The sequence below is a fragment of the Lepidochelys olivacea genome (assembly GCF_965140295.1).
Source record: "Lepidochelys olivacea isolate rLepOli2 genome assembly, chromosome: 16".
Classification (NCBI taxonomy): domain Eukaryota; kingdom Metazoa; phylum Chordata; order Testudines; family Cheloniidae; genus Lepidochelys; species Lepidochelys olivacea.
Genome location: NC_140426.1, coordinates 22,457,384 through 22,474,847, shown reverse-complemented (window position 1 = coordinate 22,474,847; position 17,464 = coordinate 22,457,384). Strand labels below are relative to the sequence as shown.

General features: G+C 41.0%; 2 protein-coding genes across 2 annotated transcripts in view; both read right to left on the bottom strand.

The window, feature by feature from the left end:
- Positions 1-5,647, bottom strand: part of CAMSAP1 (calmodulin regulated spectrin associated protein 1) — a 78,846-nt gene extending 73,199 nt beyond the window's left edge. The window contains exon 1 of the mRNA XM_084650152.1: positions 5,509-5,647. The gene's annotated coding sequence lies outside the window, so the exon portion shown is untranslated. The remainder of the gene's footprint in view (positions 1-5,508) is intronic.
- The window catches only part of UBAC1 (UBA domain containing 1), a 28,549-nt gene continuing 13,956 nt past the window's right edge, over positions 2,872-17,464 (bottom strand). Inside the window, exons 4-10 of the mRNA XM_084650154.1 lie at positions 15,818-15,925; positions 13,961-14,063; positions 11,896-12,004; positions 9,913-10,144; positions 6,514-6,600; positions 5,509-5,647; positions 2,872-3,066 (exon numbers count right to left, since the gene is read on the bottom strand). Of these exons, the coding sequence (XP_084506280.1) occupies positions 2,951-3,066; positions 5,509-5,647; positions 6,514-6,600; positions 9,913-10,144; positions 11,896-12,004; positions 13,961-14,063; positions 15,818-15,925 (894 nt within the window). The 3' untranslated portion in view covers positions 2,872-2,950. The remainder of the gene's footprint in view (positions 3,067-5,508; positions 5,648-6,513; positions 6,601-9,912; positions 10,145-11,895; positions 12,005-13,960; positions 14,064-15,817; positions 15,926-17,464) is intronic.

Below are 17,464 nucleotides of genomic sequence, written 5' to 3'. Positions count from 1 at the left end.
TACACTGTACAGGAGTAAAGCTCTGAAATAATAGAGTCTAAAACTGCATATCCTCAAACTTTTTAGTTTTTTAAAGATGCAGTATTCCTTTAATCACAAGGTTTCTTATATCATAGTTGCCATATTAATTTTATTAGGAAAGCTGATACACAAGGCATTCTTGCCTTCATTTATTTCAGTTTCTCTACTGCAATTCTATTGAAAGCTATTTTAAAAGATGCGTTGAACCTGTTGCGACAAGACAACAAGTGCAGTTTTGATGTATTTGTGTCACCTAGATAAGCCTGACATAGAAACAAATACACCCTGTTCAGAAACAGACAGTGATGAAACCATACAATCTAACTCAAGTCCATTGCCATGGGGATAATGCAGAGGTATACAAACAGCAGAACTTACAGTCTAAAAGTGAACCATTCTGCTCCTTGAAAGAGAAGGCTTAAGTATGAAGGATATGTAGATAAAAACAATATGTTAGTTCTTTGTGGAATCAGTTTATGAATTATTTTAAAAAAGTGTCTGATCTTACTGCATGAAAGTTAATGGGAGCTTGGGCACGACTTAATGGGAACATGATCAGACCGTAAGTTATTACAGGACATGCTGCTGTCTCAACTTGTGTCCAATACATTCAGAACCGCAGTCTGGAACAATTCTTGTTTAGTAAGGAAATCAGTATAATCACATGATGGTGGTTCTACCTAATATTGTCCTGTAGAAACAAGCACTGATTATTTACAAGAACTTGGATGGAAGAGGGAATATCATACATATCAGTGCCTCAAATGCTTAGAACTTCAAGTAATAACATCTTCAGGTAGTAGTTCAAGGAAACCATTGCAAAACAAAAAGCCTGATCGAACGAACAACTGAAATCCTTCAGTATCAGGAAACTTGCTTAAATATTATTCTCAATATTATATCTATAACCCTTACTCACGTGAGTAGTTGCAATGAAATGAAATTTGACTAATTTGAGTAATTACTGTGTTGAAGAATCAGACTCAGATTTTAAAACCAAAACTGCAATTAAGTTTTGAGGATGCCAAGAACGGGTTGAAAGAAAAACAGGGGTGCTGAAAATGGTTACTTTTGGATTTGGAAATCTAAGTGCCTTACAGAAATCTGTTTAAGTGCAATAGACTGTTAATGATATTACAAAAGCCAAAAATAAAACTGGGATAGTACATAAAGATAAGATCTGAGTGACTGACTTCCCCACCCATCCACATTATGTGAAATTGGCAACTTCTGTGTCTCAGCTGCATATTACTACAGTTCAGATGCCAAGATCAGGCCAAAACTTGTTCTGTGGTTTAGGTCTGAATCTAGATGCCCTCAGTAAGATCACTTTAAAAGGCGACCTACAAAGTTATGCAGAATATCCTCTCACAAAACATATACACACCTTTATGGTGGCTAATGAAAACTTAAAAGGTTTAATTTTCTCAGCATACTTTTTACATTAGAAATCCAGGTCTTGTTTACCCTGTTTTTCATGGCAGACTGTATAGACTAGCGGAGGATTGGTTTATTACACTGCAGACACCAAGCAAGTGAAACTTGATGGAAAAGGGAAATGATTTTTAGTCCAGCTATTTAAAAATTTTATCACCACCCGTGTAACTCAACTGCAGCATAAATAGTTGGAAGAAGAGATCTATGTGCGAGATTCAGCATGTGTACTCCTTTAGTTAGCAGCCTGACAAAACTCACAATACACACCTGAGACCTCCAGCAAGTCTTCCAATAAAGACAAGGGAAGACAAGACTTGAAATTCCTGATATTTCTAAGGTAAAGTACAAGCAGGGGAAAATTCCTTATTTGGAAGAGGGCAATCATTTCAAGTGTGTTTTATACAACAAGCAAGCAAAAACAGGACACAAACCTAAATATTTTTGTATGGATTCTTGTTTCATTGTGCAGGTGACCTTTCAATTAAAAACCAAGCAAGTTAGTAGCTTTTGGCATTGCAAGCAGAGAAAAGGAAGATGCCTGCAAAACAGAACTCCTTTCCTAAAATATACATTCAGAAATGCAAAAGTACATGGAAACATGTCACCTTTCAAACTAAGATATGTTAAAACAGGACAAACCTATGAACTGTAGCACTTGAGAACCAAACTGCTGGAATGACAAATTACATTTTTCTGAAAGGAGATACTGCATCTTTAACCTAGTTGAGTGAAATCTCCTGCAAACACATGAGCTCACAGGATTGGAACAACACTAACGCAGAAAATAAATAGGAAAAAGTAACGCTATTTATTAATTAAAGAAATTCCATCTATGAATTATTCTGTTTAAATTAAAATGTAAGACAGACAAGTCTGGATAAAAACATGTTCTCTCAACATTTGGACTTATTTTAAAAAACAAGTTCCTAAGTGTCAATTTAAAAAGTATTTTGTATTTTGATATAGACATAAATTAACACTGTATAGAGATGAATAGTATGATTATTATCCTATGATAGTGGTCAGTGACCTTTTGTAAACACTAGCCAGATGCTGCTATAACCACTGGCTAGTAAAACTGCTGTCATAGGCCTTTTGAGCAAGAAGATCGAAACATGAGGCAATGTCATCATATTATTTTCTCGGTCAATCAGATGCTCAGTTGTGTTACAAAGCTTTTTCCTGTATTTGGATATATATTTCATTTTCAACCTACCATCCGAAAGCAAAAAAACCCCCAGAACAAGTCTTCAAACCTCCTCCACTAAATCCACAAGGCTATTAACTTCAGGATGGCCATAACTACACACACTCTTATTTGAGACGTGCCTACCCAAACAACAAAAAGCTATTTTGCTTCCTCTGCTACCTTCTTCCCTCAGACCCCCCTTCATTTCCCCCCCCCCCCCGCCCCCAAAAATCTATGTTCCTTCTTGTTCAGGAAATGAAGCTAGAGACAGCAAGAAGTGGCACAGTGGATCGGCATTCCCCTCTACGTGCGGTTCAGCGTCTGAAAGATTCGAGAGATCTGTAGCATGACAGGTCCCGTCTCTGGATCGTTCATCCACTGAGTGCTGTTTAAGGGGTTTTCAAGCATATCTTCAAAGGCTGCCGAGAAAAGGAGGTGGCAACACTCAGTTCATGATGTTTTATTTGGCAAATATTGGGTATTTTGGATGTTTTACAAAATAAAAAGTTAGTTTAAATTGCAGTAGGAATCATGACTTGCTTTGATCACCACAACTCCATCAGGACAGATCTTGGGAGGCCAGAGCCACCCACGCAGAGGCCTTCCCCCCACCACCAAGCTCCCTGGCAACACAACTCCATTGGAGCGGCACTGCCGGCGACTCCTCCTGGCTGTGACTATTGGGGGTGATGAGAAGGAGGTAGTACAAAAGCCAGCTGTGTTATGTTCTACCTAGGTACTCCTATGGTGCCCATCACCACAGTACCTCAATGCCTCCAGCAATGAGTTTACTCTCTCAACACCCCTGTGAGGTAAAGCATTATCCCCATTTTACAAGGGGTGAAACTAAGGCACAGATGCATGCCCCTAGGTCGCCCATGGCAGAGCCAGGAAGTGAACTATAATCTCCTGATTCCCACTCAAGTGCCTTGGCCACAAGACAATCCTTCCTTCCTGGAAAAATTCTCTGGGGCTAGAGAGGGAATAATGTATATTATCCCACCAGCCAGCAAGCTCCTTCCTCCACCAGCCTAATCACTGCCCTCTCACCTTGGACTGGAGTCAAGGGCATGCATGATGCCATGGAGACAGTAGACCCCAATTTCCATGGTGTGTGCAGGTAGAAGGGTCCCCTCCATTTGCAGATTTTGGAAGGAAGGATGACCTAGGCCCAAATGGCTAAAAATAGTTCTCTTTACCTGTGTCAAATAACCCCTCTATCCCAAGATTATTCCACTTATTTACTTTTGACTGAACTTATTTTGCATTTCACTCAGCTTGGATGATTCACAGAAAAGTCAGTGCCACTGTGTGGTTCTCATGCACTAGTACATTGCTGCAAGATTTGGGTTGCAAACACAGCAGGAAACAAGAACATTTGAGCCAACAGTTTACAGATGCTTGGGACATTTGGAACTTACTCACGGGCCACACACACACACACACACACACACACAAAGTCTGACCTTTTCAGAAGTCACCTAAAGATCAGTGTAACAATTTACATAACAGAGTCTGGCAAACTCTGGCATAGAGGTTAATGATCCAATTTTCCAAAGGTGATAAGCACCTACAACTCCCAATAAAGTCAACGAGAGCTGTAGGTACTCAACACCTCTGAATGCCACACTATAAATACTTTGCTAAGGTTACAAAGTAGGTCTCTGGCAGAACTGAGAATAAAATATAGCTCTCATGCTTCAACCACTAGACCTCCTCTTTTGGGGAGAAGCGAGAGATTAAAAATATATTGAACTAAAGGACTTTTCATCATCTTTTTCATAACTAGGAATTTTCTAATTCAATGCAAATATTCATGTTAAAATGCATGACACTGGCAATAAGCCGAGGTATCATTAGCAACAGTACATGCTCTGATGCTCATCCAAGCATTATACATGTGTACAATGACATTTCATTTTCTATTTTTATATCCTGCGCTGCAGCATGGAACCTTCCTCTGAAACGAAGATGCCACTTGTTTAGAAATCAGGGTGGGCAGGTTCTGCTCCTGCATTATTTAAAACCCACAAAACTTCACAGTAAATGTAAGTGTTCAAAAGATCTACTGCAAAGGAATTCATATGCAATGTATGTTTTAAAACATGCCTTTAACCACTGAGGCCAAAGATTAAGCACGTTTATATATTGCAGAAATGCCAAATTTCTCCCTACTAAATATCTCCCTGTGCACAGTTTCCTCAGAGTGACCCATCAACCACAGATTTACATTTCAGTCTTTTTTGGACTCATTAGTGATGCGGCTTTCCGAGCCACAGATGCTTTTTGACTGAGAAAACACAGATGCTCTACAGGGCAAACCTCCAAAAAGGGTGAAGCATGTGTCCATAGCTGTTATTTCAGCCTTGGCAGGACACACACAGAAGTCCTTAGCTTGCAGCTTTCAGTTCAGTTAAACTCAGCCAATCACTGCCCTCTGAGTAATAAGCAGACTTCAATCAATAGTGAGCTGTACTACAGCATGCATTCTCTTCCACACCTTTTTTTGCAGCTAAGGACCCCAGGATACCAAGCAGAGATCTACATTTTCCCTGCCAAACTCTGGCCAAGTTGAGTGCAACAAGTCTCCTAGATCCACACGGATACTCTAGCCAGCAGCCATGACATTCTAGATGGTTGCAGGTTGAAACCATTGCCCTGGAGATTCAGTGTCATATCTGTGACGGCCCCATGATTGTTCCAAGCCCCTGCTGCCCACATGGCATCATACGCAGCACTACAAAGCAAGCCGTCAGGCTGCCCCCTCCCCGTTTATTCCCTTAGCTTTACTCAGAGTATTTTCTGATAGTCAGCAACTGTGCAGGCAAGGCTTCTTTGTCAGAAGCCAGGACAGTACTTACCTAACAGCGTTTTAGGGTTCGTTAGCCCTAACTGTACCACTGGGTTTTCCAGGATGGCTTGGAAGAGAGGGCTAGTGGTGTCAATTCCCTTATCCAAATCCTCTGGAGATGGCTGTCTGTCTCCCAGCAGCCATTCACACTGTAAAAGTCAGCAGGCATGACAAGTTTATAATTAGTTCCATTAAAACGCAAGCTCATGAGACTTCAATCCCGCATGTAAGTAAGGCACAAGATAGAACATCCTAGACAAAGTTTATCATCCCTGCATGCAATTTGAAGACTAAACCATGTAATACATTAACTACTATTCACTTAAGTCCTGCTCTAGGTCAACTGCAAGGCTCCCATTACTCCAGCGGGAGCTGGACTAGAGCCTGATACAGCAATAAAAGTGATTTCTAGCTTTCAAACCCACATGAGGTGACATTCTATATATCACACTGGAAATCTACAGCTTGCTCCAGGACTGTCCTCCTCCTACCCAAGAACTGGCCAGGATTCCCGAATCCAAAGCTGGAGGGCAGGCTCACTGATCTAAGTGCCAGAAGCACATCTCAAAATCCCAACAAGGTCAGCTCAGCCCTTTTTCCTTCAGGAGAGGATAAAATGAGCATTCCTCTGTATGCATGCGTGTGTGGTCCTTCAGAAGAGAACCTCAAAAACCAATTTCATGTCCCTGGCCAAAGTTCTCCATCTCAACATTTCCACTCTGCAAGTAGTTCTCTCAACATTGTGCAGGATGCTGGTTGACTGCCACTCTCCAGCCCAGAAGTGACTGCTTTCCAGTGGTGTACGTAGCTAGTTTCAAAGATGCACAATATTTAATCATGTTTGTTTCAACTCCAATAACTGCTAGGGCTGGAATACAAAGAGCAAGACCATGTAACATGAGGCTAGTTTGAATTAAAAATATGACCAAGCGCCATCCAGTTCAACGATCAAGAATTCTCAATTGAGCAAATGATCATCATAGCAATTAGGAATAAAACAACAGAGGATACTCACAGCTGCGTTTTGCTGGTTGTTGTTTACTCTTAGTGCATCTATCACCTCTTTTTCATCAAAGCCCATCTCCATCAAGGCAATGACAGCCTAAATCAGAAACACACAGCTTATTACACACAGCATTTAGCTTGGTCCATGGCAGCTACAACACACACAAGGAATGAATCGTATCCCTTCTTCTGGAGAAAAGCTTTTCCTTCTCCACATACAGCAAAGGAGCAGAAGGCGATGGTCCCGGTTTTAAGAATCCTGACAGGCTTTATTAAGTCAGATTCTCCTCACTAGAGGAGCCAATGGGATTTTCTGTGTAACTGAGAGGAGAATATAGCAGAATATATTCCCTTTCGACTATTTTTTTTTCTAAAAGGCTTTTATTGGGTGCAAACTGTTGGCTAGCAGAGATTCAAGAGATTTTAAAGGTCTACCATCAGGCTACAAGTAGCTTGTTTCCAATGCAATGGCACAACCAGGCCCTGATCTGTGACTGGAGTCCTTAGACAGTACTGTAATACAAGGAATAATAAAATAGCAGCAGCCAAATCCTGCTTCTATTAAAATAAGGAGCAGGACTTGGCTCTAAAAAAGCAGGATAGGATGGGTAGTAGGAGCTCCCATGTCTAACACACATTCCTTCTGCGACCATGAGCAATTCACTCATCTCCATTGCCTCTGTCTTCCCTCCCGCTCATCAGTCAGAGTGCTCAGACTTACCTATCTCACTAGCACACTGTGAGGGAAAATGTTTGCAGAGCTATTTGAAGATTAAGAGTACTAAGTATTACTGCACTGTTCCAACGCACAGGTGAAAGAGAAATGATTGAATGATCCCTTGTTATAATATTGTTCCACATCAATATCCTTGGGACTCAGAGAGGAAACAGATTACTCTCACCAGAAGCCTCTCTTTTTGCTGGTAATCTGGCAGTCTCCATCCTGCACCTACTACTTACACAGAACATCTGGGCAAACACAGCAGCACCAATGTAAAATTATATATAAGGAAATGCAGCCCCCAGCACGCAAGAGGTGAACTTCTCCATACCTAGCTCCTACACATCAAACAAGCACTGGAAGAACTAGTTCTTTTCCTTTTCTTACTCTTCTCTGGTCATACACCTTAGCTGCTTGTATCAGGATGTGTTCATATCAGAATGCCTTCTTTTTAAATGAGCGTCAGGTGTTCAATTACAGTACATGTGCCCTTTGCAGGCTGTGGCACTAATTTTAGATTGGGCAATGTGACATTTAGGAGAGGGTTGTGATGGGTCAGAAGCCAGGATAGAGAGTCTCTTAAGAAGTAGGTTAAAGTCTAAACCACATGTCAAATGGGACAGTTTGCTTTAAGTCTCACATCCACATTTGAAAGTAACTTGTTTTGTACTGAAGGACAGAAGTTACTTGCTTTGAATCAACTTACTTCCATTTCCCCTTTACCACTATGCATTTGTAGGGGTAGATTTTGCTCTCAGTTACACAGGGTCAAACCAGGTTGATTTCAGTGAAGGTTCCAGCTGCGTAACTAAGCAGCATTTGGTTGTAGCCCACGGTTTCCTTCAGGTTCAACACACTCCTTGGAATAAGGACAAGGAAGGCTGCTGTTTGCATCAGTCATTTCTAATATCCCATCGTACTCTTCAGATATTTTGGTTTCCATTTCTGTATCTAGAGATGGGATAGTTTTATTCCTGTTTCCTATTTGTATGCAACTCAAAAAGTAGAAATGTACTTACATCTATTGGGAACAGTTATCTTAGGAAACCCAGCCACCATCTAGTCTGCCCGAGGCAAAAGGAACCCAGGATTCTATCCTAAGGATAGAAACCTGGCTCCACACAGGGAAAAACTCCCATTAACTTCAGTGGTGCCAGGATTTCACTCCTGTGGTTAAGGGGCTTCCTTTATTAACTGTTCTTACAAGGCCAAATACTCCAGATGTTATGGTGCTACACAAATAATGATTCCTAAACATTGATCTGGAACTAGTCCACTTTCCATCACTACATTATTTCATTGCAATGTAGGCAAATTGAGATTTCATGTACAGGTGACCTTCCTCATGGCACAGAAAGAAAACAATTTACAAACAAACAAATTGGATCCAGGTTATTTAGTGATTAGGACATTAAACAGTAGGCACAGTTGAAATATAGATTGGCAAGACAAGTGTATTCAGCTTGGTCTTTTTAAGAAGGTTAACTGCCTGTAATACTCATGATTTAGATTAGACGATTAAGCAGCAGAATGAAAAAGGTAAGAAATGAGCAAGCAGAATCTGAAATGTGTTGTGAAATATTAGAGAGGAGGCAAGACCCAAGGGAACAACTGCAGATTTTTTAAAGGGAAGCAGAAAGTAGAGTTTGTAAGCCAAATTCTGTTCTTAACTACACTGGTGTGAATCTAGGAGTTCACTGAAGTTCCTCTGAAATTTCCACTGGTGCAACAGAGTGGAATTTAGTGTTTGGAAATGCAGCCATGCAAGTTATGAGAACACAGCCATGATCTGGTATGGAGCCAGATAACTGGAATGCTGGGGATGGGAGACAGGATTTTAAAACTTGTACTTTATACTCCCTATCCAAGGCTTGTGGTTTTCTGGCAATAACACACATGCTGTCATGTGCATTTGCAAGTTCTAGTAATTAGATTTAGTCCTGGTGCGCACTAAATATTTAGAACTGTGTATCTGAATATTTTAAAAGGTCTTTTTCAGACCTAAGTAATTTTACTCATGTCTTAATATTAGCTATTAAGTTGTTGATGAATCTTGTCAAAGTCTCAGGAAATCTTCAGTGGTAAAAGCAGATCTATCTTGAATTCTAAACAGCACCTCCTGGTTGTTCTGAACAGGGATACATTTTCTATGCAAGGTATTTATAACTGTTCAGATAAACAGCTTGAAAAGATGTTTCACTGTCACTTCTGCAAACTCTTCAAGATTCAGTTTAAATGCTCTTTTGTACCCTTCTACGGTAAGAGTCCTCAGGGCACCATAATTAATACCCTATGGTGCTTCTTCACCAATACACACAACTGCATTATTTCCACTGGCTTTAGTGGTGGAAGCAAGTCATGATTACAAAAGGCTACGTCAAGAGATTAGCCCCAACACTAGGGCAGACCTAACAACACTGGTAATTTAGATGCACCTGCATTAGAGACTGTAGCATGTAGGTACTGGGTGGTACTCTTTTAAATATTTTAAGAGTCCTCTAATGGTCCTCAACATCTTCTGTGTTTAAAAGCCTCCAGAACCCTCCCGGAGCAGCAGTGTATTTAGGTATCCAGACCTTACATGTTGCATATAGTTAGAAAACATCGTTATTTGGAGCCCACTGTGTCCCCATGGTTTCCTTCATATTACATTTGTTGCGTAAAGAGTAAAAGACAGACAAGACATACTCGTGGGTCCGGACGAAATTCTCTTTTCCTGCGGATTTTTTTGAATATTTCCGTCAGCTCATCCTTGGGCTCTTCCCCACCAGCTTCCAAACTAGGACCAGCAATTGCTCCAGCAGAGGAAGCACCCACTTCAGAGGCAGCTTCTAATGAGGTTTGACCTGGAAGCGGTGCGTCAACCGTGGGGTCATCTGCGTGTTCTATCAACCACTCCATTGCTTGCGTCACTGACATACTGAGACACAAAGTTAATGGAAACGATTATGGGGAGTCAAAGCTCAACAGGTATGTTCTACTCTGCAGCTCAGAGCGAGCCTCTGAGCCAAGCTAGACAGACTCCCACTAGCTTAACAGTAAAAAGAAAAGGAGTACTTGTGGCACCTTAGAGACTAACCAATTTATTTGAGCATGAGCTTTCGTGAGCTACAGCTCACTTCATCGGTGTTGACACTGTGGCTCCAGCAGAGACACTGGCTAGTCACCTGAGCTCAGATCAGGGGATCAGTTGGGCTTGAGAGCCCGAGCTGCAACGTCTACGCTCAAGCCGATGGAGTCTGGGAGGCTTACTCCCAGCTGCAGGGTAGACAGACGTCAGTGAGTAAATCATCATCTCACACAGGTTTGGCTTTTGTTCCTAGGACTTTCATCGTCACTAGCTAGTTTGTATCAGAGGTCACGAAATACAAATTTGCTTCCTTTAAGCTTTCTTTGTGCTTGGTTATAAAATAACTTTGGTGCAACATCTCAGACTTGATGTTCCTGAAATACCACAGACACCACAAACTGATTTCTCCTGAGCTAATAGTGAAAAGAGAGGAGAGGTGGAGATAGAGGAAAGCCAAGGTTCAAGATGAGCTGAACTAGCAATCTAGCATTTTTAAACAGGCTTTTGAGGGCATCGCCTGCTCTCCAGAACCTCAGCTTCATTTCAACATAGAAAGTCACTCTTCCCCTTACAAGTCAGAAGAAACTCTCACTTTGCAATTTTTGGGTGAATTAACAATGTGATGTCTGCCCAAGTTTCCACGGAACCTGAAACCATAGTCTAGAGAGGTGAACTGCCCCTGTTCATCTCTCTGGAGTGTTAATTCAGATACCCAGTGACTATCATTGAAAATGTCAACATTGGGAACTGTTTCACTGTCAATCAAAGCATGAAAATAAGGAGAGGAACAAGCACATCACATGTACACAATTTATCATGAGTGACAGCTCATTTTGGTACGAGGACTGGATGCTGCTTGGGTGAGCATCACCCCTTCTTTCCCCCACACTTATCCTTGGAGCCCAAAAGAGCATCTGAGCCCCACCAAGCAGCGCCTATGAGCATTTGAACTCCACTGAAAAGACGCCAAACTCAAGAAGATCACTGTGATCATATTTTGAACCTCTGCATAATCTGCTGTGTCATGTCATTTTGGTATCTGACATAGGTGAAGCTTGGGATAGTAACAGCATATCACTCCCCGATTTGTGCCCTGGGGAAAGCAGAGAAAGGAAAAATCCAGAGATGGGATTGGCATAACCACACAAGTAATTTTATAACCAAAGAAGAAAAGAACAGCCCTTGATATCACTGTTTGGATGTGGGGACAGAAATGAATAATTTAAAATGGTTTTAGAAGTCAGTGTGAAACATTTCTTCTGCAGTTTAAGGATTGGGTCTGTTTTTTTCTTTTCTTTTTTTAAATTGAGAGCGTGAATTTAATACTCATGAATGATGCCAAATATACAGACCTCCATTTATTCTCAGAACAAGTCCAGCACAGTCAGCAGCAGAGTAAGGTTCTCTCACTCGAAACCTCTTTGCCCCCGGATGGACCTCTACCCTGAGCAGGGTTGTTCCCTGTGCTAGTGCTTTGTATCATCTTGGTTTAGGTGCTCCAAGAGGCGGTTTACAGCAAATGCATTATTATCCAAATAATTATGTGCACCAATTATCTCAGTAATTAGCAATTCTGTATGCTGGGTGATGCGTATACTCACTGGTTTAAACGAAGGGCTTTGACAGCTCGGCTCTCTGGAAACCCCATTTCTGTAAGCTGGCGCAGGGCTATTTCATCCACTCTGTCTTCCTCATCCTCATCCAACATGGCTACAGACAAAAAAACAAATTCAGGTTAGTATTTCAAGCCAAAATAAGTCCCTGCTCCATCTGGAAAGATATCTGCTAAGTTTGAATCCTTAGTCTTCCCTTTCCCACCCTAACAAATCAGAAGGGGAGAGAGAAAAACCTATAAAGTCTTTTAGTTCAACCCCATTAGCTCAGCTAACGCTGGACTGTTCCCAGGGCTTTGTCAAGAACAGTGTTCAACATCTCAAATGATGCGGCGTGGGTTTCCCCACTACCCTTAACATTCTATTCCACTCGGGACTGAGCTTTCAAGCATTTAGACATGAGCAGTCCTTACGCAAACAAGCAGTGCTGCAGACTTCTATGAAACACATTAAAGAATTATTTGAGAGAGAGAGAGAGAGAGAACTGTGGTGGGATCAGGCCCTAATAAATCCCAGAGTCAGGAAGTTTTCCATTATATTCACCCTACTTTTTCCCTTTTCTCCATTTAATCCTAACTCTTAGGGTAGGTCTACACAAAAAAAAGGGTTTTCTTAATTTGCGTTAAAATAGCCCTGAAGACATGGCAACTTAGGTTAGCAGTTTGAGTTCAACCCTACGGTCCCCTATAGCCTTTACCTCTAGCTGCTAACCCAAGTTAAAAGACAAGTTACCGAGTCTTCACTGCTATTTAACCCCAGTAAGCTAACGCAGGTTAGCCAACTGGAGTTAAGAACATACTTTTGTTTTTGTTTTTTTGCAGTGTAGACATACCTTTTAGTGCCCTACACCCTAAACCATTCCTCACCATCCCTAGAGCTGCAGTTTGAGTGAAGTTTTCCAGTAGTTATACTAGGAATAATTTTACATTTACATGGTACCTCTCATCCCAAAGTGCTTTTAAAACAAAAACCAATACATCAGGGATGAAATCCTCCCCAATTCAATTCAATGAGAATTCTGCTATTGACTTCAATGGGATCTGGGTTTCAGCCCAGGAATGCTTCCCCTGACACTGAAGTGTACACACATGGAGTGGAAGTTAACAGCTTTTTTTATAGCCTATAGCAACCCTATGCAATCAATGACAAATACTGCACCCAACTGAAACCAAATGGCGTGTTAAGGAGGTCAAATGTTATTTAAGTGGAATCTGGCAAGACATCATGGCCTATGACCCCTGCTCTTGTGAAAAATGCCATAAGGTCTCTAGTGATCATGAGTTGTCAAGACCTTGGCTATGGTTATGTCTCATTGAAAATATGCCACATCCTGCTGCTCTGTGTCCCCTAAAGTATGGGTAGGGCCCTACCAAACTCTCAGTCCATTTTGGTCAATTTCACAGTCATAGGTTTTTAAAAAAATCGTACATTTCACAGTTTCAGATATTTAAATCTGAAACTTCACAGTGTTATAACCGGGGGCCCGGGTGTTGCCACCCTTACTTGTGCGCTACTGCTGGGGTGGCGCTGCCTTCAGGGCTGGGCTCATAGCCAGCAGCCGTGGAGCTACCTGCAGCAGGGGGCAGTTCCCAGAGATGGGTCTGACCCGGTCCCGGGAGCGGTCCCTCCCCAGCATCTGGAGACCAGCACATGGTAAGAGGCCCCAACCCTGTCCCTCCTCTACACTAGCCAGATTTCACAGTCCAGGACATGTTTTTCCACAGCTGTTAATTTGGTAGGGTCCTAAATATAGGACAGGCATATTTTAAAAAATAAGCCATCAAATTGAGACTGATTAGTCAGAGGGAAGAGTGTTACCTACTGAATATCCAACAGCACTTCCTTCCTCTGCACCTGGGTATTCCTCAGAAGAGTCCCACTGATATATTGACCCATCCCACCTCTGCTTAGCTTGGGAGAGATGACGGAATCACAGAACAAGGTGTGTATGGCTACAAGCCTTTTGTAATAGGATGAATAAACATTTTTGGTACTTCTTGACAAGACTAGTCAAAACAAGGATCCACAAAACACATTAGGGACATGTTCTTACCATTTGCCTTCTTAAATAGTTCAACTGCATCCGGGTTCAGTGCCAGCAATTTCTGCGCAACTTCTATAAGTGAAACTAAGATCTTCCGGAGCTCTGTCTGGAACTGCAAGAAAGGAAACTGTCAAAACATTTAGATAGGAAGCTACCAATAGCCATCTTCACTTAATACATCTATTGTTAGAGAGTCTGTACGCTATGCCCTTGCCCCCTGTAGAGGAAGTTGCTTTATTATGGCTTTGCTTTCACTGCGTTTAGCCTGTTTCCCGTGGAGTGCTATATAGAGCAAGAATTGACATGCAGAAAGGGTTGTTTATTTCTTCCACTGCTTTTAGTCCCATAAGAAAATGACACTAGCTGAGAAAGCTTATTTCTTAATGGAAACGTGCCCAACCCTGTAAGGAGCTTTGTGTGGGCAGACAGAAGTCAGTGGGCCTCTGGTCAGATGCTGTGGAGTTCCTTTCAGGACTGTTTCTATTAAGGGATGAGTTTTCTTGGCTAGTGTCATTTTCTTCCTACGACCAGCTTCTTCTGAGATTTGTCATACCCATGTGTCATGGCTTCCCTTCCTTCATCTGGAAAGATTTTTACTATATACCATATACAACAGGGCAAGCTGCTCACTAAACGTATTAAGTTTTCCATGCTTCATTTTAATTAATAGTAAGTGCTAGGAACATTTAACTTTTTTTAAAAAAAGAAAAATTTTCAATATTTTATTTATTGATTATTTAATAGCATATACTATGCACGTAGGGCTTTTCTACTTCATGCACATGGCAGCATCAAACCTGAAGAAGGAAATCACACTATTGAACACACATTGAACACATACTCACAAGGTCCTTCAGCATTTTGAAAGCTGTACAGTGCTGGGGCAGTTTTAAACTTTGAAAATAGAGCCAAGAGGAAAACTAACTGCCTCAAACTCAATGTATAATCAAAAATTTTATGCAAACAAAATGCAGTCACACTTTATAAACGGAACCGTAACATAAAGGGTTAAGAAATGATCAGATGTATTAAGTATCTTAGGTGCTATAACCATATCAGCATGAGGCATTATAGATGGTTATAAGCAACCCACTGACCTGTTAGTCTAACATTTGATTAACCCATTTATTAAAACTTCTAATAAGTATTCATTAATCCTTTATAAACGGAACCTTAATGTAACCCAGAATGCAGTACAAACTTGGAATTAAAAAAGTTTATTTTCTGTGGAGAACAGTTTATAATCACACTGGTCTTTTAATTAAGATCTTTATTAGAACCATGCAGGTAGCCACTAAGACAAAAGATCAGGTACTTTTTTAAAAAAAAAACTCCTTTGGGGAAAAACATGGAACAAACTGGGTAAATATTTGTACAGGTATAGGGCAGTTTCACTATTACCACCATGTATGAGAATACCCTAAAACCAGGGAACGAAGATCATATTTCTCTTTAAAAACAAAAAAAACCCACATTCCCCTGCAGTATTTCCAATCAAACTTTGCACTGCTGTGCTAGTGCATTAGAACCTGAAAGTGACTAGGCTGTATCATTCCGTGAGAAATGCAAGAAGTAAAACACAGCATAATCAGGGAAAAACCCTAATTTGATTCTTAAAATTCAGTTTTAAATTATCTGCGCTACTGGTATATTAAGCACACCCCCCACCAAAAATATTATTTTTCACATGAGACATGAACCATAGATTTTCACTTATTTCAAAAGAAATAAGCAATAGGCCCAAGTTTCAGCGAAGTCTTCAAGACAAGATGAACTAACCTATGGATGTGGCAGAGAAGGGTTAAATCAGGGAGGAAATCTAGATTTAGCACGTAAATTAAAGGAGATAAAAAGCACCATACTTACATCCCTCATGTTGTGGTGGGCCACAGTGCGATCTACATTGCGAGAGGGCAGATTTGCTGTTGCTTTGATAATAGCATCCTTATCGGGAGCTTTCTGTTCCTGCTTCCTCTAACCAAGAAAAGGAAGCATGATCAGATTTTACAGTTTGTTATCCACTGAAATACAGTAATAAAAATTATGCTATAGCTGACTGATTTCATATTCTCTTGTAGGCAAGCAAGCGATGTAAGGTAACTTGTGACTAGGGGAATTGACTAGCAGTGCAATTGGTTAATAGCACCAATACTTTGTAATCACAGTTCCAAATCAGACCTGCGGTGTCACATATTTTTCATAAAAATAAATCAGTTTTCCCACATTCTTCACAGGGCCACATAGTGCTTTTCATTTAACTATCCCCATTTTGCAGATGGGGAAATGGAGGCACAGAGAGGGGGAACTGACTCAAAGGTCACACAGTGTTGGGAAATAGAAACCAGGAGTCTCCATTCCCAGTCCCATGCTCCAACCACTATGATATGTTTGTGACTTTATCTGATTAAAATATGACCATATAGATCATTGTTGCAACCACTGTTATATATTTCCAGAAAATCTTGTACAAAAGGTTGTCAACTGAGGTGTCTATGAAAAGGTTATGATTTGCTGGTTATGATTATCCTGTCTGAATGTATCATTTTTCCATTTGAATTATAAGTATCGGCTCTAGACTTGGATTTCAAATGTTTGCTCCTGGGGTAACGCCCACAAGGTAGCTAACCAGCACATCTTGGAGGGACTATTCAAATTAAATGGCCCATCAAAAGAACATTTAATTGACAATGGATCATGGGAGACGCCCATCTACACTTAATGGAATTTCCTGCTGTGACTGGGCGACATGCCTGGGCATGGGATTTGCCCATGTGACTCCGAACTCCATCTTGTTGCTGTAATTTTCCACAGTAAGAACAATGGGATGCCCTCCACATGTGGGGGGGGGACAGGACTATAAAAGGCCCTGGAAACACCTCAATTTGATCTTCAATCCTGCTTCTTACCTCTGGAGGAACTTTGCTACAAACTGAAGCTCTGAACAAAGGACTGAATGACCCATCCAAGCTGTGGATGTATTCCAGAGACTTGACTTAAGCCAGCCGTTTATTCCATCACTGCTACAAGCCTGAACCATGAACTCTGCAATTACTGTACATATTTGATTATTTTAACCAATTTTAACTCTCACCTTTCTTTCTATTTATAAACTGTCAGATTTTAAATTCTAAGGGATTGGCATCAGCGTGATTTTTGGGTAAGATCTAAGCTATATATTGACCTGAGTGTGTGGCTGGTCCTTTGGGATCAGAAGAACCTTTCATTTGATGAGACTGGTTGTAAAGAACCACTAATCTCTGAATCCAGTGTTTTTGGTGGCGATATAAGAACTGGAATGCCCAAGGAAACTGCTTTTAATGACTTCTTGTTAGCCAGTGTGGTGAAACAGGAGTTTACTTGTGTGGCTGGTTTGCGATATCTTATGAAAGAATAACCACCAGTTTTGGGTTATGTTTGCCCTGTTTCTCAGCAGTTTGTTCTGAATTTGGCATCCTCATTTGTGGCCCACTGAGGCATGGTTACAGTGGCATAGTTGGAAGGATAGGCTAACTC